The sequence below is a fragment of the Schistocerca gregaria genome, chromosome X (genome assembly GCF_023897955.1).
Source record: "Schistocerca gregaria isolate iqSchGreg1 chromosome X, iqSchGreg1.2, whole genome shotgun sequence".
NCBI lineage: Eukaryota > Metazoa > Arthropoda > Insecta > Orthoptera > Acrididae > Schistocerca > Schistocerca gregaria.
Genome location: NC_064931.1, coordinates 725383354 through 725406607, shown reverse-complemented (window position 1 = coordinate 725406607; position 23254 = coordinate 725383354). Strand labels below are relative to the sequence as shown.

At 36.9% G+C, this 23254-nt stretch overlaps 1 protein-coding gene across 1 annotated transcript in view; it reads left to right on the top strand.

Annotated features, from left to right (window-relative positions):
• The window catches only part of LOC126297503 (ER membrane protein complex subunit 7 homolog), a 47027-nt gene that overhangs the window by 10243 nt on the left and 13530 nt on the right, over nucleotides 1-23254 (top strand). The window contains exon 2 of the mRNA XM_049988388.1: nucleotides 9547-9805. Coding sequence (XP_049844345.1) covers nucleotides 9547-9805 — 259 coding nt within the window. The remainder of the gene's footprint in view (nucleotides 1-9546; nucleotides 9806-23254) is intronic.

Genomic DNA, 23254 nt, shown 5'->3' with positions numbered 1-23254 from the left:
AATTCAGTTGGGAAGAGTGTCATAAAGTGTTGTATTGTCTCCTTAGGTAAGCTAGACTACAGCTGTTATAACTGTATCTTGGTGTACCATATACTGCCATTGAGACAGTCCCAAACGTGCTCTATCGGGGAAAGATCAGGGGATCTTGCTGGCAACGAGGGTACCTCAACATCATGCAGACAGTTCGAAGAGATATGTGCCACATGTGGACGAGCAGTTTTCTGTTGACATATGGCACCACAGTACTGTTACACAAGACGGAACACCTGAAGATGCAGGATGTCTGTGACATACCATTGTGCTTTCAAGAGTTCCCCGTCACTATGAGCCAAGGCCTTAAGTCGTACCCAATAGTTCCCTATACCATGAGGCCAGGGGTAATGCTGTTGTGCCTCTCCAAAATATTGGAAGAACAACTCCTCTACCCAGGCTGCCGCATAGTTACTGACAGTGGTCATCCAGAATAGGGCAGAACTAAAATTTGTCACTGGACACAAAATAACACCATTTGTCAGCAGTCCAGGCTTCCCAATAATGGTACCACTCCAAACACAGTGATTTGTGCTGTTAACCGCAGCCTATGCATGGAACAGTAATTCCCCAGTCTGGCTGCTGCCAATCTCTTACCAATGGTGCAGGATGACGCAGAATGTTGCAAGGAGACACATTACTTGTTCTCAGATGGCAGGCACATGTGTGAAAGTGTTTTTAAGTGCTTGGTACACTTATGGATATATCCTCCCTTGTGGTGGTCGGATGTGGTTGACCAGAACCTTGACGACGTGTATACCTGGCTTCATGTTCCTGTGCAGTCCAACACCAGGCCACGCACAATTTGACCAGCCAGTCAAATTTGTACCAACAATGAGACCCCTTTAAAGGTTGATTTGTTACTGATAGTGCTGTCTCGCGTAATTATGTAGCCCCTCTGTGTCCTTCAGTGACGACTCATCATCTAATGCTGTTGATACCGCTTATATCCTTTACCAAGCCTCGTAACAACACGAAACATAAACAACACTAATGCACTCCAGTGGCCATGGCCATCCTACTTGTCACAGAGAATTGCCACTCATCATTACATACCCACCAGTGATGTGTACATGTATGAAGTTACATAGACATCCGACAGTATCTTTTAGCTGCTTCATTTGTGTCATCAAACAGTATGAAAATAAACCAGTTTTCAGAATCAGAAGTGAGTCAACTCTACACAAATCAAAAATTACAAAATACAACTATCACATTATAGCAAGCAATATCAATTTCTATTTGTAGTAGGGGGGGTCTTCAGTATGAAAACTGGTTTCATACAGCTCTCTGTACAAGTGCATGGCATGCAAGCCTTTTTCTCTCTGCATTACCAAATTACTAGAAGTCTTGATGGTGTTTTGCTTATCTCATATATCTCATACCAGGTGAAACAGTTCTTTCATGCCTCGCTCTCAATAAAATCAAAATTCTGAGTTAATACTGGCAACTCGAGGTACCTTGTTTCGTTTTTCACCTATATTGTCTTCTTGTTTGTTCCCCTTGTATGCTGTTCTATATATTTCCGTTACCTTTCAGCCTTCCTGTCAATGCTGGCTACCAACTTGCCAGTTGAGCTCATAATATTATCATTGATCTAGAGGTATCATTTTCCATTAGATGGCATTTATGTTTCCCACAGTTGTACCTGCTACATCTTTGCATGTCTCTTACAGCCGTTCCTACTTTTCCATGTTACACATTCTACCAGTCTCATTTTTTAGACATTTGTATTCCTTTCCACCAGCTTCATGTACTGAATGTCTGTATTTTCTCATTTTGCCAATTACATTCAATGTAGACTTTTTTCTGTCTGTCGATCACTGTTTGTATTATTTCAGGCTGACTGGTTTCGGCGTTGTCACCATCTTCAGATATGTTAAACAGTGTAAAAATAAATGACTGGTTTCGGTGTTGTCACCATCTTCAGATATGTTAAACAGTGTAAAAATAAATGACTGTAATGTTCTAATCCTGTGTTTAGAATATTACAGAGCTAGTTTTTTTATACCATTACAATACAATTTTTATATAACATACCATTTCTTGTAGTTCCAGAGTAACCAGTCTTATCAGACCTATCAATTTGTCATATAGTAAAGCCAAACTACTATGCTTTCATTTGTATTATAATTTTAAAAGAAATGATTGGTGTAAAAATCCCAGTGTGTTAATGAGTGCCATCCACAGGAACTAGTGGATTTAAAAATCCAATCTTGTAATAATTTACACACACATTATTCCAGAGCATTAAACATAAAACATCAGAGAAGTCTTCCTATGGTGACAACAATATTATACTAAAGGGAAATAGTTAAAAACTTATATTTATCCTATATTCTATGCCATTAAAACATCCTAGGCTGAAAGTAGTGCCATGTGGAGGCTTCCTTCAGGGTGTCGAACTTGAAGCTGCCAATGCATGGCATGTCACCACCATAGTAGGTGCATGTTAAAACATCCCATCCTATTCAAGCACAATGCATTGATCAAGACTAAAGCATGTCTTTAAAATTTTGATGATAATTATGATGTGCAAAAGCACTTTGTTTGTTTGGCAGTTCTTGCAGAGTCATTAACTGCTGGGCATAAATCTCAAGTTTTAGCACATTCAGATAAAAATCCTTTGAAGCTGTGTGTAGTATTTCCAGTAGTTTAGCCATGGGCAATTGCCTAATAGGCATGTTGGCAAAAATATTTGGGAACAGCCTAAAGAATAATTTTTTCGGCGCTTTCCCAGGAATTAGAGAGATGATGATTTTTGTTGCATATGGTATGTCATTGAATCTACTGTGTTTTGCAAAGGAAAGAAAAATGATGTAATAGGACTGATGGAAATGTTAAAACAACCAGCATCTGAAAATCTAATTCGTACTAGAGCTGGAAAACAATGTAACAATTAACTTTGTAGAGCTGGACATCAAAGGGAGGAGAAGGAGGCACATTTCCAACTTCTTTAGAAAGGATACATGATTATATAATATCGTAAGAGAGGTGCTGTGCTACCCAGCTCAACATAAGAGAGCATACTTTTACACTATGTGGTACAGAGCCCTCAGACTGACATTCATGTAAGACAAATTGCAAAGAGAATTAGGGTTATTAAACAAGTAGCAACAGAGAATTGATATAACTGACAGGATATCGTGCATGTTTAAAAATAAATACATGAAATTGCAAACAGAAATACTGAAAGTAAGAAAGTGAAAGTTAAGAAAATATTTGTTGCTTTGATGCAGAGAGGATGAAACACAGAAAGAATTGCTACATTTTTTTTCCAGACAACGTAGCTGTAGCGTATTGGAATGAAGGATAAATTGTACACAGATTAAGGCATAAACTCAGCATGGCAAAAAAGAACCAATACAATAATTCTGGGGTGTATAATGTCAAATGTGTAACATGTAATAAAGGTTGTGTGATAAATAGGCTGAATTTTTTAGATCTGTTATAAAGAACATTGTCAACACAAATACGACAGCATTTTGGGCACACAAAAATCATGTTAACATGAACTTTGTACAGTAGGGGAACAGATGAAAATACTGATCAAAGATTCAAAGAGTTTTTATTTGAGTATGCTATAACAACTTGAGATATATGCCCACCAGCTAAAAACTCCAACAGAACTGTTGCACAAAGTCATTTTGCAGATTTGTAAATATTATGAAATTTTTAAAGACCTGTTCTAACCTTCATTAGTGCATCCTATTGGGATATGATGGAACACTTTACAACCCATCTGCTATGCGGCCCACATCACACTAGCTGTGCCAGGATTGACATGATGAAGAGAAACGCTAACACAGCACTACTTTCAGCTTTGCACTTATGCAGCTCAGCCGATGATAGTTAAACAAAAAAGAAGGTGCGGCATATCCTTTAAACTTTAACTTTTTCTTTTTAATAAAATATTTTTGTCAATCTAGGAAATCCACTATAATGTTTTTGTTTTTAATGCTTTGGAATATTTTAAATTGTAAATTATTTCAAAATGGTATTTTTAAAGCTGCTAGTGACTATGGGGGGCACTTATTAACACTCCAGGGTTTTTACATCAATCAGATTTCTTTTAAAATCATAATACAAACTAAAGGCATACTAGTTTGGCTTTAGTATATTACAGTAAAATTGATAGGTCTGATGAGACTGGTTACTCTGTAACTATGGAAAATGATGTTATACAGTGTTTATACTCTAATGGCATAAAAAAAACTAGCTCTGTAATGTTCTAACCATGGTATTAGAACACAATTGTTATTTATTTTTATACCAGTAAACCCCTCACACTCGATTCTGTAAGGAATTTAACTCCAATGTATTAAATAGTTTCACATATTTGATAACTTTAGAAATGAGTTAATACATTTAAATATTTGTCATGAAGAATATAAGCAGAAAATGGTTTGATATTGTGTGTAAAGTTTGCTGGAAGTCACTAATCATTCTTTCTCAAGTACTGGATGTATGCAGTCTGGCTAATTTGCATGCCATGAGTTATGCTATCTCAGGACACAAAGTGTCCAGCTGTAATACATGAGTTGTATTAAACCATTAACATAAGATTATGGTTCTTAATGAGTAGATTATTACGTCATTCTAAATTATTAAATTTGGTCAATACTTTATGAAGCATTGAAAATAGTTTTTATAGCCCTGGAAGCTGTTAGGCAACCTGCAACTGGACCCATATTCCTGGTTAGCTATTTAGTAATAGAGATCATTTCACAGATGTGAAGGTGGGCAACACTGTCCGAAACTGGTCAGATTGTAATAATAATAATAACAATAACAACAGCTCTCAGCAGATAGAAAATAAGTACGTTTTCTACAAATACGGATCACTGGTAACTCGGTGACACGTATGCCCAGCTTTGATAAATTAAAAATATGGTGTGTCATCCGTTGGATTCTATGGGGCCTTGCCTTTATGCCATTTTGTTCCTCTGTTGCCTTTTTCTATTCGGTCTCTCAAAGCTACACATTCATCTTCCTTTGTATTCCATTCCTCCGTTTGTCAGTCATTACACAATTCTCCCTTTGAAGCCCTCAAGAATATCTCTCTCTCTCTCTCTCTCTCTCTCTCTCTCTCTCTCTCTGTTATCTGTGTTCCATCTATATTGCCTCCCTTTCTACAATTAATTCAGTTTTTATATTTGCTGTTCATAAGAATAAATTACGGTCAGAGTTCACATCTGTTTCCTGAAATGTTTTTTGCATAAAATCAGGTTTTGAATTTCTGTGTTACCTCTATATAATCTGTCTCTCAAACCTTCTGGTGTCTCAAGGTCTCTTTTAAATGTACGACCTTCTATCATGATTTTTAAACAAAGTGTTAACAATGATTAAATTGTGCTGTGTACAGAATTCTGTCAGACAGCTTCCCCTGACATTTCTTTCTTGCAGCCCATGTTCTCCTATTATTTTTCTTTCTCTTCCTTTTCCTACTATAAAATTCAAGTCTTTAGTTACAATAAATTTTTGTCTCCCTTAACTGTCAGAATAAATTATTTTCTCCATCATGTATTCTTTAAATCACTTGATCATCTGTGTAGCTAATAGTCATAAAAACTTGTCCAACTGTGGCAGTTGTTGGCTGTATGTCTATTGTCCGTGTGATAAAATGCTTTACTATGCTGTTTGTTAAACCTATTCCTGCATTACTACAGTACCCAAATGTTGAAGTCCCGTTCGTCTTACCCCTACATCTGAATCCAACATTTCAGTTTCTTTTTTCAAGCTCTCTAACCTACCTACATGATTTGCAAATATTTTGTGGAAATTGGCAGAACTGTGATGAATTATTCTCCTGGACTGTGAATATGATGCCGTTGCCATCTAGAAGTTCTGCCACCACAACTTGAGTGGGCAGCGAAGCTTAATCTAAACCTGTTTCTAGCCTGGTGGTCTACCGGTAAAGTACATGCCTGGAAACTGAAATGTTGCAGACTCAAATTCAGTGTGACCCACTTATTTTTTCACTCTGACTTTTAAACTGTCATGCATCTCTCAATGATGTGCACATCACCATAAATGAAATGTGGTTCAAATTCCATGTTAAGCTTTAGGTCCCCATTCCCAGTTGGATATAAATATAGGGAAAGACCTGAACTGATTTAATAAAACAGAAAACCTAAATGTGGACTGCTGTATTGGAACCTGAAACTTATCATTTAGCTACAAAATAGCAGGTCAGCAACTGGAAGCAGTTAATTCCATAAATTATCTGGGAGTACGCATTAGGAGTGATTTAAAATGGAATGATCATATAAAGTTGATCGTTGGTAAAGCAGATGCCCGACTGAGATTCATTGGAAGAATCCTAAGGAAATGAAATCCGACAACAAAGGAAGTAGGTTACAGTACGCTTGTTCGCCCAATGCTTGAATACTGTTCAGCAGTGTGGGATCCGCACCAGGTAGGGTTGATAGAAGAGATAGAGAAGATCCAACGGAGAGCAGCGCGCTTCGTTACAGGATCATTTAGTAATTGCAAAAGCGTTACGGAGATGATAGATAAACTCCAGTGGAAGACTCTGCAGGAGAGACGCTCAGTAGCTCGATACGGGCTTTTGTTAAAGTTTCGAGAACATACCTTCACCGAAGAGTCAAGCAGTATATTGCTCCCTCCTATGTATATCTCGCGAAGAGACCATGAGGATAAAATCAGAGAGATTAGAGCCCACACAGAAGCATACCGACAATCCTTCTTTCCACGAACAATACGAGACTGGAATAGAAGGGAGAACCGATAGAGGTACTCAGGGTACCCTCCGCCACACACCGTCAGGTGGCTTGCGGAGTATGGATGTAGATGTAGATGAAACTCACTGCTCCTAAATGAAACTCCAATGCCTTAGTTGCTATGAATTTTACCTGCCCATTGAGTAGAGTGGACCCACATTAATCAAGTACCATATTTGTTTTAACGATGTGTGTTAATGGAGACAGTAAAAGTCATAGAAGGTGAAGAATAACCGGCGCACTAGGAGCAACAGCACCACTCTGGCCCACGCTGACTGCTACCACCACACAGCAGCATTGCTCTGTCACTGGGAGGATACTGACTATTCTTTGTGTTTTACTTCCCCACTTTACACATATCAATAACACAGATATTGCGCTAAACTAATTTGGGAGTGCTCTGTTAAATGAGCATGTAAAATTCGACTTTAAAATCCTTTTTTCCCCTGAACCGGAAGCAAATTGACACTTTCCATTGACACTGGGCATCATGTGAAAGACATGACTAGCTGCCTGCAGTTTCTCATTGAAAAAATGAAATTGCAAATATCTGTCAAAACCTCATAGAAAATGTACCTGACAACTCTTAGGAGGGACATCAAGTATACAGCTACTTTACCACCTGTTTTATGAATTATTTTGTTTTTCAGTCCTGTGAACAATACCAATAGCTTGCACATGCAAAAGCTTATCATTTCTTAGGGTGATTTTTTCATTGTGTGTAAAATAGCACCCAATTTACTCTTCATCTGTAGACTTTCCCAAATGCTGCTAAGGTGATAACTAAAGGCTTTCAGTGCAAACAACTTTGCTTAGTTGATAATTTCATCAGCGATTTTTGAGATGCGCAGTGTTAGAAATGTCAAAATAATGTCAATTTTAATTTCACACAACTGTTATAGATGTAGTTCACTGTTCTCTTTCAGTTTTTCCCAGTATTTATGTTCAGAAATTCTTAGACCATGGGAGACAAAAGGTAAGACACTTTCCTTATTACTGTCCTGTTATACAATCGCAAAGGATGGCATTTAACTCTCCAAGCCACACTCCAGCAAGAAAAGTAGTGCCAACAATACTTACTTTCAGTTTGAAGGCGCTTTTACTATTTCAATATAAGTTTCATAGAATTAATTCTTTAGGTGGAGTTTTTCAGAGTATTGCATTTTTGAGTTGTCAGTGCTCTTGGCAGAATTCGATATGCCTCCTAATACTGGTGTTTCATTCTTTGTGTTATGGATATTTCTGTATTTATACTGTCTATGAGTGTCATAATTTTTATTAGCACTGCTGTCAACATGCTGCAGTAGTGTCCAGTTGTAGAAAAGTGAAATGAAAAAAGAAACTGTGAACAACCTCAGTAACTGATCAACATTTACTCACAAACTGGAATTGTTTTATCTGTGTGGTAAAATAGTACACCATGTGCCAAATGGGCACAGGATTTGAAGATAATGAAAGTAAATGCAGTGGTACTATAATGTACTGGTGCATTTTCATTTTGTTGTGAGCAGTGTGTAGACAGTTGGTGAAGTTTGCCATCTAATGCTACAGAAGACTCCATTTTGATCCAGTTTTTCACTGTAGACTTTAATTCCTTGAAGTTCAGATACAGGCTGTAAGTGTTGGACACCACAAAGTGTAATCTGAAAATGCTGATTGTGGTTTCTAAAGGCAGAAAGAATCTGTCCAATATTAATCATACCAGAGCACAGAGACTTCCTCTGAAGTTAACTACATTGAAGTTGGACAAGGAATGTGTTTTATCACACACAAATCCTGCCTCTCTTTTCAAAATACTTTTTATTGCTCTTATGTCTGTTGGGAAGGTGGTAGCTAGTACAGTCAAGAAACCTCATGTAAAGAGATCAATTTGGTGGTGATGGATTTTTGATGTGGGGAGATTGCATGTTGTAGGGGCGTACGGGGCCTCATATATTCATTGACGAGGAGAGAGATGCTGTTAACGTCTTGATACACAGTGATGAGATATGTCAACCACATGTGCAACTTGCCAGAGAGGCCATTTATCCAGACATCTTCATGGATATTCACTTCTTTTCTTATCAAGCTATGGTGACTGATAAATTTCTCACAGGTGAAGACATTCAACGCAAGAGATGGTAAGAGCATGCATGGGCTGTTTTGGGTACACAAATTTTGGCATTTCAGGTACCACTCCACTAAATCAACTTTCCAATACCAATAACCTCTTGGATGACCTCATAGGAACCAGGCCACATTGCTGCCAAAATTGAGGTAGCTATAAGTAATCATGTTGCTTATGAACTGTTTTGTAGAGGACGGGATTTTCTGGTTTTGTTATTGATTTTTAAAATGCATATTTTCATTTTCAGAAATTTGTAATTGTTTTTGTGGATACTGTTTTATGCTAAAAGTGTTGTTTGCTGTAAACTTCCCAATACCTTGATCACAAAATTTGCTCTCGTTTCCTTACTATCCTTAACTTGTAAATGGTAGCCTTCTTAAGAACCTCATTAATTGGTGACAAGTACTAAGATAGTGTACATTAGAGTTATACTATCTCCCAGAAGGTGCAATAAGGAAACCAATTTCAATGAAATTGTAAAATAAGAAGTGCAGCATGACTGAGGATATGAGAGTGATTAATAGTTGTAAATTTGGTACTTGACAGAAAGATTACAGCTTTACATGAAAATTTCAAGTTATATATTTGAGCTGATTTTAATTTGTACCTGAAATAATTATTTGTGTGTGTGGGTTTCTGAAATAAATTATATACATACTTTTACAGAGAGGATGGTACTTTCACCATACATAATGTGCCTTCAGGATCATATGTACTAGAAGTAGTCAATCCGGATTATGCCTATGAACCTGTGAGAGTGGAAATAAATTCTAAAGGCAAATATAGAGCAAGAAAAGTAAATTATATACAGACATCTCAAGTGATACCAGTGACATACCCTTTAAAACTGAAGGCTCTGTCTCGCTTAAGGTATTTCCAGGCAAGAGAGCAATGGAGAATCACAGATTTCCTGTTCAGTCCTATGGTGAGTATATACTGTGTAGTATTGTATATTGTCTTACAATTTCAGTGAGGCAAAATACTGTTGAAACACAGTGGATCCTATAGTTTTAGTAGTCTTCGCTTGGGAAGTAAAGTAATGTCTGAAAACTGATCTGTAACTTAGTAAAATTACTTAAACATGTCCAAGACAGATTTTTAGTATTTTGTGCTTGTTAGCATAATCCAATCTTATTTATGTTACTTATAGTTCATTGAACAGCTTTTAGTATAGTATATAAATTAATCAAACTTTTTGCTGCTTCTGTGGCCTCAACCTTTGTTTCCTGTGCCACTAGTGAGACATCTGCTTCTTATTAGTAGTTTGCCAACATACTGTCTGACGAAGAGAGAGATACATAATAGAACTAATTCTTACAACTTCATTTAAATATTTTTACTGCTGTTAGCTAACAAAATTTTCTTTGATTGACTGAGGTCATTACATTAAATTGTTTCATGGGTTCTTCTGCATTGAATTCAGTCATTACTAGCTACTGGTCCGTAGTTATACAAGTAGTTTATATGAAATCTCCCGACTGAATGTTGGCTCTCCAGCTGAAGCAGTCATTCTCATGTGTTTAGTGGTAAAGTTGTGCAGACACTCAACGTGGTAGTAAAGAAAAGAAAAAGAATCACTTGTCAAAAAGTTTTGTTTCTCTCTTCCTTACATTTTCCCATCCTTTCATGTAGTAGATCACTATAAAGCCTTACTGTTTATTTGAACTCTGTTACTTATGTGACTTGCATGAGTGTGACAGTTTGCTTTCGCTTACTTTAAGATGTGGTAGGTTTTGGTTTTTATCCCATATTTTTAGAACCAGATTGACAGCAAATGTGTAGCACTTTCCACATTACACTCAACAATATAACACAGTATTCTTTATCAATAGGATAATTATTGTAGTAGTATAATATAAAATAATTGCAATTTATTGTTTCTTTTCAGTTTTCTTGTGTTTTAAGCTAGTCTAGGCATACACTGTATTTTAACACATTACAGCTCCCGGTGGTTGGTGATTTGGTTTAAATAAGTGCAAATTACTTCATGAAGCATCCTGGATTAAACTTTCATACTTCTCCTGAAAGTATAAGTGTAATTTTTATCACAAATATTTCTTATGATAATTTGTGTGTAACATTTTAAGAATATTATTTTTCAGCAGTTTTATATTACTCTGAAATGTTAAAAACTTGTACAGAATCACATTATTTGTCAGCAAGAGCAGGATGTTTAATAGAAATCACTTTTTTTACATGTCAAGTTCCGTAGGACCGAATTGAGGAGCAAATCTCCAAGGTCATGGAACATGTCAGTACATAAATTAAAACATAAAAGTAATAACAGATAAAAATAAAATGTTTATGAACCGAAAAAAGTGAAGCCATAAGTTTAAGTAAACACAGCCAACAATATATCATAAGAATCAGCTTAATTTTTCAAGGAACTCCATCAACAGAATAGGAGGAGTGATCCATGAGGAAACTCTTCAGTTTAGATTTGAAAGCGTGTCTATTACGTGAAAGATTTTTAAATTCTTGTGGTAACTTATTAAAAATGCATGCAGCAGTATACTGCACGCCTTTCTGCACAAGGGTTACGGAAGTCTGATCCAAATTCATGTTGGATTTATGTCGAGTATTAACTGAGTCAAAACTGCTTATTCTTGCGAATAAGCTGGTATTGTTAAGAAGAAATGACAGTAAAGTGTGTGTGTGTGTGTGTGTGTGTGTGTGTGTGTGTGTGTGTGTGTGCGCGTGCGTGCGTGCGTGCGTGCATGCATGCATGCATGCATGCATGCGTGCAAAGGGGTCGACAAGAGGTTCACGAACTTACACAACTTATTGCCCGAACCCCCCCATTTTTTAACCAAAAATATCCTTTTGGAATGGGAAGAGTTACCCCAAAATGTAATACCATAAGACAAAAGCAAATAAAAAAGTAGACTAATTTTCGTGTGGAACAATCACTTACTTCAGATAACGTTCGAATATTAAAAATGGCAGCATTAAGTCTTTGAACGAGATCCTGAATGTGGGCTTTCCACGACAGTTTACTGTACATGGTTTCCCAAAGAGTGTGACCCGATTTTAAATAGAATTATTTATTAGGAAGAAGGGCTTAACACCAACAGTTGCATACTAAATTACTCAGAAAAGACAGAAGTTTATAAAAATCCATCATAAATGTTCAGTATGTTCTCCATTGGCTGCACAGGTGACATCTAGCCAATAGCCGAATTCATCCCAAACTGAGCGTAAGGTGTCTTCTGTCACCGAAGCTACAGCAGCTGATATTCTGGCTTTTATTTCATCAGTGGCATGAGGTAAGGGAGGAACGTAAACACATTGTTTAACATATCCCTGCAGGAAGAAATCAGATGATGTTAAGTCAGGTAACCTAGGAGGCAAAGAGTGTAAAGCCTGGTCTCTCGGTCCTGTACACCCTATCCAACGTTGAGGCACGTTGGCATTGAGTGAACTGTGCACGTTGTTGTGACAGTGCGGTGGTGCTCCATTTTGCTGATAGATGAAATTGTTAGTCAAGTTGTGGGAATTGCCAGTTCCGTAGCATTGCAAGATATAATTGTCTTGTTAAGGTTTATTCCTCAAAAAAGTAGGGTCCATAAACCTTGCTTTGCAAAACAGCACAAAAAAATTCACTTTTGGTTAATCACATTCGTGTTCAATTGTTTCATGCGGATTTTTGAGCCCCCATATATGCACATTATGACAGTGAACCTTACCACTAATGTGGAAAGTTGCCTCATCACTGAATATCAACTGCGACATAAAAGTGTCATCTTCCATGTCCTCTAGAATAGCATTGCTAAAGTCTACTCGCTTCACTTTGTCAGTATCTCGAAGAGCTTATACCAGTTTGTAATCGGTATGGTTTGATGGCTAAACGACACTGTAACACACGCCACACTATCATGCACAGTAACGTACGTTCTTAGCTAGCACGACACGTAGAATTGTGAGGGCTCCTCTTAAGTGCTCGTCACATTTCTTCCACTGTTTGTTCAGGAACGCATGGCCAGCCAGGACTTTTGCCTTTACAGAGGCACCCTGTTTCTTCAAACTGTTTATACCATGGTCAAATGTTCTTTTGTGACGGTGGTTTAGCACAAAATCAATTATGAAAAGCCCCACTGAACTGCAATCAATGATTGAGTACGACTAAATTCAATATCATAATACGCCTTCTGTTGCGTGAACGCCATATTGTGCAAGACTGGCTGCACGCTCCAGATCAGCACTGGTAGCGACATCTAGCAGATTTTTTCTGAAACTCTAGACAGTGCCAATTACATCTAGCACTGTTTCAGTTACATAGTGACATTTGCCTCAATATTATTATAAGTTAAAATCGGGTCTTTTTTTTTTGGGGGGGGGGGGGGGGGCACCCTATATATCTGAACATCTAGAAATTTGAACTGTTCAGTTTCACTAGTCATATGCCCATTCTATGAAATTAAAACACCGGGTTTTATTGAATTGTGTCTTAGAAGCTGTGAAAACTGAGTCTTACTGTGATTTAGCGTTAGTTTATTTTCTATAAGCCATGAACTTTTTTCTATAAACCATGAACTTATGTCAAGGACTGCACTATTTAATACCAAGCCAATGTTGCACACAACATCCTTTACTATCAAGCTAGTGTCATCAGCAAACAGAAATATTTTAAGGTTACCCGTAATACTAGAGGGCATATCATTTATGTGAATATGGAACAGGAGTGGCCCCAACTAATACATGTTGCAGTAAATTGTGCACCCACTAATGGTTTCAAATAAGCATTTAAAACTAGGAAAACTTTAAATTATTGTCCGTGACAAGTTACAGAGACAAATTTTCCGTGACGTTTGCTGGATAAAGCTTGACTACTAAATCAGCTATGGTAAAACTACCATACTGCCATTTATTTGGTTAGAAAATGAGCTATACTGCATGACAGCACTGTGGCGGGATAGTCGACATGTGTTTCTGTAAGTTGTAATGTTATTAATAATTAAATCTAAACATTGTGTGTTTTAATTTTTGCTGCAGCACAGACAGCATGGATGAACTCTTATTCTAAAAGGTACTGTAGATTAGCACGTGTGAACTAAGACTATAGTGAAAAAGAAAACTGAAATTAAATTTTCATTTTTTTTTCTTCTCAAATAACAGTTTTTACCGTCAATGCTTAAAATTTCCACTTCCAACATCACTACAAAGTTGACATTATTGATGGACCACTGTGGGCTCAAAATTCTTGCTTCCAAGTTCTTCATGGGTGCTATATCTGCGAGTAGCGGGATATCAGTGCATGCTCAGAACCCTGAACAGAAACACATGAAGCCGCAAGGTGGACTGCCTGCAGAAGAGAACACAATGGGAAGCTGTAACTAAGCTAAACACAGGTGATTGACAGTGGACAGGACTCAGGAAAGGATAAGACCAGAGCAACATATGAAAAGCAAAGCAGAAACCTCTGCCACATCAGTATCAACAGACCAAGAGCAAATAGAAATACAATCCAAATTGCAACCAGAGAGAAAGACCAAGTGCCAAGTGAGCTAGTCATTGAATAGACTGTAGTGCTTTGATGACAGTTTCCAGATGTTAGTATAGTACAGAACTGACTGACCATTCACTGGGTGGTTGTATTTATATTGGCTGTGAGGAGCACTATTGGCTGGCATATTCATGTGGCAGGACAAGTGGTATGCTTATGCTGTGAGTGCAGCACTGTGGTGAGACTGTGCCCTCTGACGACCATGTAGGTCCATTTCCTCTGGGGAGCATTTAACTTCTGTGGAGTTGGATACCAGAACAGGTGTGGGCTTTAGCTTGCCATCAATTGGCTGCCATTCTATGACTATAGCTGCACAAAAATGCTTTTTGAACCTATTGTTTTCTGGCATATTTTGCTCAATACATCCAACCAAGAAAGGCAGATCATCCTATAAGGAAGGGTAAAAAACACACACACACACACACACACACACACACACACACACACACACACACACACACACACACACACAGAGAGAGAGAGAGAGAGAGAGAGAGAGAGAGAGAGAGAGAGAGAGAGAGAGAGAGAGAGAGCGCTTTTCATTTCAATCATTTTAATATCTTTCTGATACTTCTTGGACTTTCCTTTAGTGCGAATGTGTAGTGTCTGTTCCATTGAAACAACAGCACCATGCTGATCCTGCAGCTGTGGAGCACTATATATAAATTGAAGGGACATTTCCACTCATCGCCACCAATTCCATTTAATGTCTCGCTGTAGCTGGTAGCAGTAAACCCCCTTCAATTTACACACACATTATTATCTTTGATCTGCATTTGTTGTTGTTGTTGTCTTCAGTGTACTCATCTCTCTGTCTCCCTCTATGATTTTTACCCTCTACGCTGCCCTCCAATGCTAAATTTGTGATCCCTTGATGCCTCAAAACATGTCCTACCAACCGATCCTTTATTTTATTTCCCCATTATGTACTGCAGATGTAATGAGGGGTATCATGTTATTTATACAAAAAAACGGTTTTTGTGCCGACATATGGCCTTCATTCTCGTAAATATTGACGTTACATCTGCTACCTATCAGTGCAGGACATAAACATGTTATATTTGTCAATTGACAGTTTTTGAAGTTACTTTATGTCATGTATTTGAGACATATTTACATATCTTTAGAAATGTTAACAAAGCTCTCATCTGTCCTTCCTTCCAGTTAAAAAGAATCAATCTGTACAAATACTGATAAATAGTGTTTCCTTTATGTAATAAGAAAATGTGTTTCTGCCTTGAACAAATACAATCTTTCTTGTTTTGCCACCCACACAAGTTTCAGAGGTGTTCCTCCATATTCAGTGGGTTTTATTTATTATCTGTTGAGCAATATACAAAGAATTTATGCATTAGGATAGTTACCACTTTTTGAGATTATAGTGTTGACATTAGTACAAGTATTGACAGAAATATTAACATGAAGTATAAATACATACCTAATTATTACATATTGGTGTTCACAAATCTCTCTGGTGTTTGCAGCACAGCTATAACGATTGCCTTCCAGTATGTCATCTGTGATTGATATGTGGTTATCAATGTTTTATTGCCTAATTTCTCAAAATTTTAGGCCTAATATGATGTTGATTTTTTTTCCTCCCTGGAGAAATACTGTCATTATATTGTTTCTTAAATGAAGGTTTGCTATTTTACTACATGACTAACATTTTTTAGGTTATAGTACTAATTCTTGAAAAATGTGTTGAAATGTATGCTGTTTGGCTTTGTGAAAAGTTGATTGCGGAGAGGGAGTAGACTATGTATGTACATGTGTGTACTTACTTTTCTAATGTTTTTGTGCTGTTACCGGGTGTTTGAGTTGAGCTTCCTAACAAACACTGTTTCACTGCTTGTGTGATGTTTACTTGTTCTGGGTGGGAACTTTGAGTTTTGCAGTGACACTGGGCTGGGGATGGGGGAGTGGAGGGTGTCTTTGATTGTTATAATTTTCTGTGGAGTGCTTTTCCCGCATTTAAGAACTTTTAAGTCTATGTTTATGTCTGTCTGTCTGTGTTTCTTGTCTGTGAGATGACATGTTAATGTGGTATTACTGCTGTTACTCGTAAGTGCCCTTGTTTGTTCAGTGTATGTGATGTTGAAATTTCTACTCGTTTGTCCAGTAAAACTGAATTGCAGTTTTGATCCATGAGTTGGTAGACCCCAGATGTGTTGTTAGTTGCCCTCAGTTTCTTTTGTATAGAGTTGTTTGTTCTTTAGGCAATTTTCGGTCCTTGTTTATTGAATATATTGCATATTCTGTGAGCTGTTCTGTTGTTGTAGGTAAGTGTGTGCCATTTGTCCTTCTGGATGCTTCTTTTTTTCAGGTGTATTCTGTGTGTTTGTGTTCTGTGTGCCTGTAGTTGAGCATTGGTGTAGATCTGTTTGCTGTTGTGCATTGGATGCAATTTTTGTTTTTGTTTTGTTTTAAGTTTTTCGATTAGTTCGTCTATCATGTTTGTTTTGTATCCATTTTCAACTGCTGTTTGTTCGATTATTTGTACCTCATTTTTGTAGTTGTCCTCCACCATTGAGGGCAGTTTTATTCTATATGTGTACCATGTGTTGCAACCCAGCTTCGTTTTGGGTAATGGGGTGGTTCGAGTGTTGATTTGGGGTTGTGCTGGTGCTTGTGGGTTTTCTTAATATTGAAAATTGCTGTTAGTTATTGTGTCTGTGTATTGTGATGTGTAAGAAATTTAGCTTTTTTTCCTTGTTTGATTCTGAGGGGAAATTTATCGATGGGTGAACTGTACTTATTTCATTGTGGAGAAGTTGTATGCAGTCGGATGTTTCATCTAGAAACCATACAGTATCATCCACATAACGATATATTATTCTGTATTGTTTGGGTTTCACTATGGTTTCAAATATTTTGTTTTCAATGTGATTTAGGAAGATGTTGGCTAGGATTCCAGTGATTGGTGATCCCATGAGGAGTACATCCCATTGTGAGTAGAAGTGGTTTGTCAGATGTGAAATAGTTTTGTTGTGTGTTTAATTTTAGAATGTTTGTTATTTATTTTATGTGGGGTTTGGAATGTGTTTTTGTTGTTCTAATTTTTGTTTTATGGTGTTGTCTGTGGTGGGAATATTGGTGTACATGGATGTGATGTCAAATGATGTGAGTTTGGCTGTTGTTGCTTGATCTTTTCTATAAGCTCTTCAGTGTCGCGTGTACTTCAGTTGTGTGTGTGTGTGTGTGTGTGTGTGTGTGTGTGTGTGTGTGTAATGTTTCTGTAAATATGTGTGCCTTTCTTTGGCCAGGTGATATGTGGGTGCACTTCTGTAATTTATATGTGGGCGTATTGGTGTCTCTAGTTTGTGGATGTTTGTTAGGCTGTTTGATGTGGATTCCTTGGGGTTCTTTTGTTTGAGACATATTACTTTCTGTTTTGTGAATATATATGAGATGTTTTTAGAGAGGTGTGTGTGTGTGTGTGTGTGTGTGTGTGTGTCTGTCTGTCTGTCTGTCTGTCTGTCTGGTATCTTTGTATTGGGTCAGTGGTTAGTTTCATTATGTTGTTCTCCTCTGTAAATTTTGGGGTTTTAGTTATGTATTCCTCCTGTTTTATTGCTACCATGGTGTTGCTCTTGTCCAATTTTATGATGAGAGCTCCATTGCTGCTAAGCTTATTTCTTATTTTTCTGGATCTGTTTTCTTCCTCATTTTTGTTTTCCTATATTATGCATATGTTTTCCTCTGCCGTTAGCTCTCCTGTTAGCCCCGCTTTGAAATTAGAGTTGTTCTTCTCTTGTTTTATTTTATATTAACTATCTGTTGTTAGGTTCTCTATTGCCTTGTGTGTAGCCTGTGTGTTGACATTGTATGGAGATCCTCGTTCTAGTAGGAATAGTTTTTGTTTTGTGAATTGTATGTCAACAAGGTTGACCATTTATATGTGGAATGTGTGGTTTGTTTATCTATTGTTAGCTGGTGTGTTAGTTTCTATAAGTGTTTGTAATTTTTGTTGATGTTTGCCCCACTTTCTTTCCATTAGAATTTGTGTGTTTCTTGACTCTATTCATAAGTTCAAGATGAATTTTGAACAGGTCAATGGTGAGCATGTCCCACTTGGAATGCAGACATTTAATTTACTGTTTCAGCCAACCTACTTCTGCTTTGTGCTTAGCATGTTGTGCTGCAGGTGACATAATGTTTACAATTAAATGTACACATTTGGCTATTACTTTGAGAGAAATAGATTTTGTTGAATTTTATATTGAGTATAGTCTGATAGTTTTTCTCTTGTGATTCTGAATTTGGCTATTACTTTGAGAGAAATAGATTTTGTTGAATTTTATATTGAGTATAGTCTGATAGTTTTTCTCTTGTGATTCTGAATTTGTTTCCGAGCTTACTCGAAAATGCCTGGCATGGTGCTGAAATAATCATTTTTTGGTCAAAGGTCTTTCTTTGTCTGCATTTGCTTCCTAGATGTTTATATTTTTAATTTTACCAATACAGCTTCTACTATTCTATTCTTCCTCTTCAACTGTAGTGTCTCAGTACAACACTTTTTCAGATTCAAGAGTTTTAAATGTCACAACACTAAAGTAATAACTAACCATAAAAATATGATGGGAGGTATGATACTGAAAGAAGAATTTGATAGAGCACTGAAAGATCTAAGTAAAAACAAGGCATCTGGAGTAGACAGCATTCCATCAGAACTATTGATAGGCTTTGGAGAACCACTCGTGACTAAACTATTCCGCCTGGTGCGCAAAATTTGGGGCAAGCAAAGTACCCTCAGCCTTTGAAAAGAATGTAGTAATTCCCCCCCCCCCCCCCCAAAAAAAAAACTATGCCAACAGATGTGAATATTACTATTCAGTTTAATAAATCATGGTTCCAAAATACTAATGCAAATTCCTTACAGAAGAATAAAAAAACTAGTAGAAGTCGACATTAAGGAAGATGAGTTTGGATTCCGGAGCACTGTTGGAACATGCAAGGCATTTCTGACCTTATGCTTCACTTACAAGAGAGATCATAGAAAGGCAAACATATGTTTACATTATCTGTAGACAAAGAAAAAATTGTTGATGATGCTGACTGGAGTACTTTTTTTGAAATTCATCTTGTAGAAGTGGTAAAATATAGGGAGAAAAAGGCTATATACAACTTGTACAGAAACCAAACAGCAGTTATATGAATGAAGGGGCATGAAAGGGAAGCACTTATTGAGAAGGGAGTGAGACAGGGCTGTAGCCTATCCCTGATGTTATTCAGTGTGTACATTGAGCAAGCAGTAAAGGAGACCAAATAAAATTTGGAGTAGAAACTAAAATTCAGGGAGAAGAAATAAAATATTTTAGGTTTGCTGATGGCATTGCAATTCTGTTAGACACAGCAAAAAAAAAAAAAAAAAAAAAAGGATAAATGGAATACATTCAAATTAAATTGGTTGATGTTGAGGGAATTCGATTAGGAAACAAGATACTAATAGTAGTAGATGAGTTATGTTAGTTGGGCACTGAAATAACTGACAATGGCCAAATTATGGAGGATATAAAATGTAGACTGTCAATGACAAGGAAAGCATTTTTGAAGAAGAGAAATTTGCTAACACTGAAAATAGATTTAAGTGTTAGGAAGCCTTTTTTAAAAATATTTTTATGGAGTATAGCCATGTATGGAAGTGAAACAAGGAGGATAAACAGTTTAAACAAGAAGAGTATAGAGGCTTTTGAAATGTGGTGCTACGAAAGAATGCTGAGGATTGGATGGGTAGGTCACAGAATTAATGAGAGGTACCGAATATAGTCGAGGAGACAAGAATTTTGTGACACAAGTTGACAACAACAAGGGATCAGTTAATAGGATACATTCTGAGACATCAAGGGATCATCAGTCTAGTATTTGAGGCAAGTTTGGGGAGTAAAAATCATAAGAGGGGATACCAAGAGTTGAATACAGTAAGCAGATTCAGAAGGTTTAAAATTTTATTCATGACTGTCAATCAGCAGATGTGAAGCATTTTTTAAGAATAGAAATAATCGGTCATCATCTGCACAAATTTTTGTTAAACTTATTTCTTGACTGGTTTTGGCAAATAAATTTGCCATGCTCAGAAGATCACACAATTAAGCTTACATTGGAAAGCAATTCTCAGGCAAACTCTGGACAGTGGAGCCCTTAGTTAAAATTTGTTATATAGTACTGTCAAGCAGTTTAAAAAGTAATGTAAAAATGTGAAGATATGGTGACAAAAAAAAAACTTGGCATCATAAGTAAAATATAAAAAAAAAACATAAGACAAATGATGATATGATTAGCACCAACAGTCTGTAATTGTATGATCTTCTAATGATGGCAAATTAATTTACTGAAAGTAGTCGAGAAGTTAACTTAATAAAAATTTGTGCAGCTGATGAGTGACTGATTTCTATTCTTAAAAAGATTCAGGAGAATGTAGGTTGCAGTAGTTATCCGAAAATGAAGAGGCTTGCACAGGGTAGGGTGGCACGGAGAACTGCATCAAACCAGTCTTGGAACTGAAAACAACAACAACAACATATTGCCCAATATGCAACTGTCCTCCAACAATTTCAGAATGATCTTCTCCCCCATTTCATCATTTATTCTTTTGCGCTCATTTATATCATTCATGTTCATTGTGATAGCATTATTACACTCTTCGTTCCATATTCATATCTTCTTCTTCTTTTCATCTTCTTCCATTTCTCTTCAGGGTTAGCAATATGATGTGGGTTTTGGCAATGTCAATGCAGTTAGTGGAGGGATGCCCTTCCTGATACCACCAGTACCCCCAGGACGGAGTCTGTGCACACCATCTGTCTGCATCTAGAGTAAATATCGTGTTAAAATGTGAGAATGTTTTCTAAATGTTGGCTTAGTGTGTGTCTGAGGTGGGACATAGATACCAGTGCAATAGTTACCTAGCTGGATGTCCCTCCAACCATTTCAAATCTCTGCTATGTTGTGAAATGAAAAATGTCACTCGGGCATTGAGGAGAGATGAAGATCACTTCTAGTTCCTATTAGGTGATGCAAACAAGCAGCTTTATGGTCAGCTGCAGGCATAGGCTTGTTGACTGATTAAAGAAAGTAAGAGGAGGTCATGATAATACTTTCTGATGCCTAAAAACTGCATCCACGTTTCCTGGCTCACTAGTCCTCATTGTGAGTCTGTAAGGCAGATTCAATCCAGGTAGACTTGGCTCTGAGAATCCCAGAAGGGACCTAGTAACACACTCAGCTGTTTGGTCAGGTATGCCTTATTTCATATATACCACCGAAATTACAGTCTTCTTCACCAGCCAGTCATTGGTATAGTAAAGATAAATCTCTTCCTGAAGAATGTATCTTGCTGTTGAAATAATGTAAGATAGATTGTAGCTTGTACCATATGGTTTCTGTGCTCTGGATTTTTAACAAACGTAATGAACACCTTGCTCATATTCATGCAGGTTCCTCTATTTTTCAAAATATTTCTTCCAGTAGTCTTTTAATCAAATGAGTTTTACATTATTCATATGTATTGAAAGGATCAACAATACAAGTACTTCATTTATGCTTTGAGGTTTCCAGTGAAAAATTCTAGTCCAATCCATGTTATTTTTGCTGATAAATATTTTGTTTGCATTGTTTCATTAGCTACAAGCTGAAGCAAATCATATGTAAAAAGTAACATAAAGAAATATATTGATTTATTGCTGTAGGATGAATAAGTAAACATTCTTGTTTGGAAAATGGATGACAATGAATGTTGTTTCTTTGTTCCATAGCGTACCCAGTTTTTATTGCTGTTAGTGTGTGAGCTATAAATCATCACTGAATTCAACACAATTACTGTAAATAATTTCTGATTTTGCTGCATCACAAAATACATCTGTATGTTCAACTATCATACACTCATAACTGTTGGCACCCTCTCCTTTTCCTTTCATTTATTTTTGCTAAAGACATTATTCTTCTATAGTATGCTCAGTAACTGATCGAAGATTAATTTTTCACACCTTTTGTGTTTAGTAGGTTCCAGTGTTGGTTATTTAGCCCATTATTTCGAAGAGTATGTATCACAAACTACTAAGGAAAAGTAAATAGAAAGTGAAAAATGTTCCAAGACTTCATCGGTTGCTTGTATAATCACAGATACAAAACTAGTATGAATAATATAGTTGTGGGTGTACTTGCATGTATGTAGGCATCAGTTGTGCAAAGCATGTCTGTTTTGGTTATGTTTATAAGAGTAAGCTAAGTGGGCTCATACTGTTGCTTGTGTCAAATTCAGTGAAAGTGTTCAAATTGTGTGTGTTTGGTGCCCCTCCTACCATTTCAGCTCTCTTAATAGGGGCCTGCAGAGTGTTAATTATAGGACTTCTATTGCCAAAGGAAGACTAAGTCCTAAGGGACCCAGAGGATATATGTATTTTGAACAGAAAAGAATTGATGTGCTTGAACTTATTAGCTGTATCATTCTCTGCCATCAGTTTTTTCTTTTGCTCTGTGTCCTTATAGACACAGTTCAATGGGTAGTTGGTACCAATCTCCATTCAAATGACCACTTACTTGTTAACTGCACATCTCAGATAGCAGTCTATTTACATGGCATGATTATGGATGCTTAACAAAGCAGTTTGGATGTTGTACAACTGGCTGGATCTCCCAAGCTCCATACACATAAATTCGAAAACACTTATCAGAACATAATAAGCAATCTGCTATGTTGTGAAATGAAAAATGTCACTCGAGCAGTGAGGATAGATGAATATCACTTCTGGCCCATATTAGGTGATACAAACTAACAACCTTATGGTCAGCTGCAGGCATAGACTTGTTGAGTGATTAAAGAAAGTAAGAAGAGGTCATGATAATACTTTCTGATACCTATTGTCTGTTCCG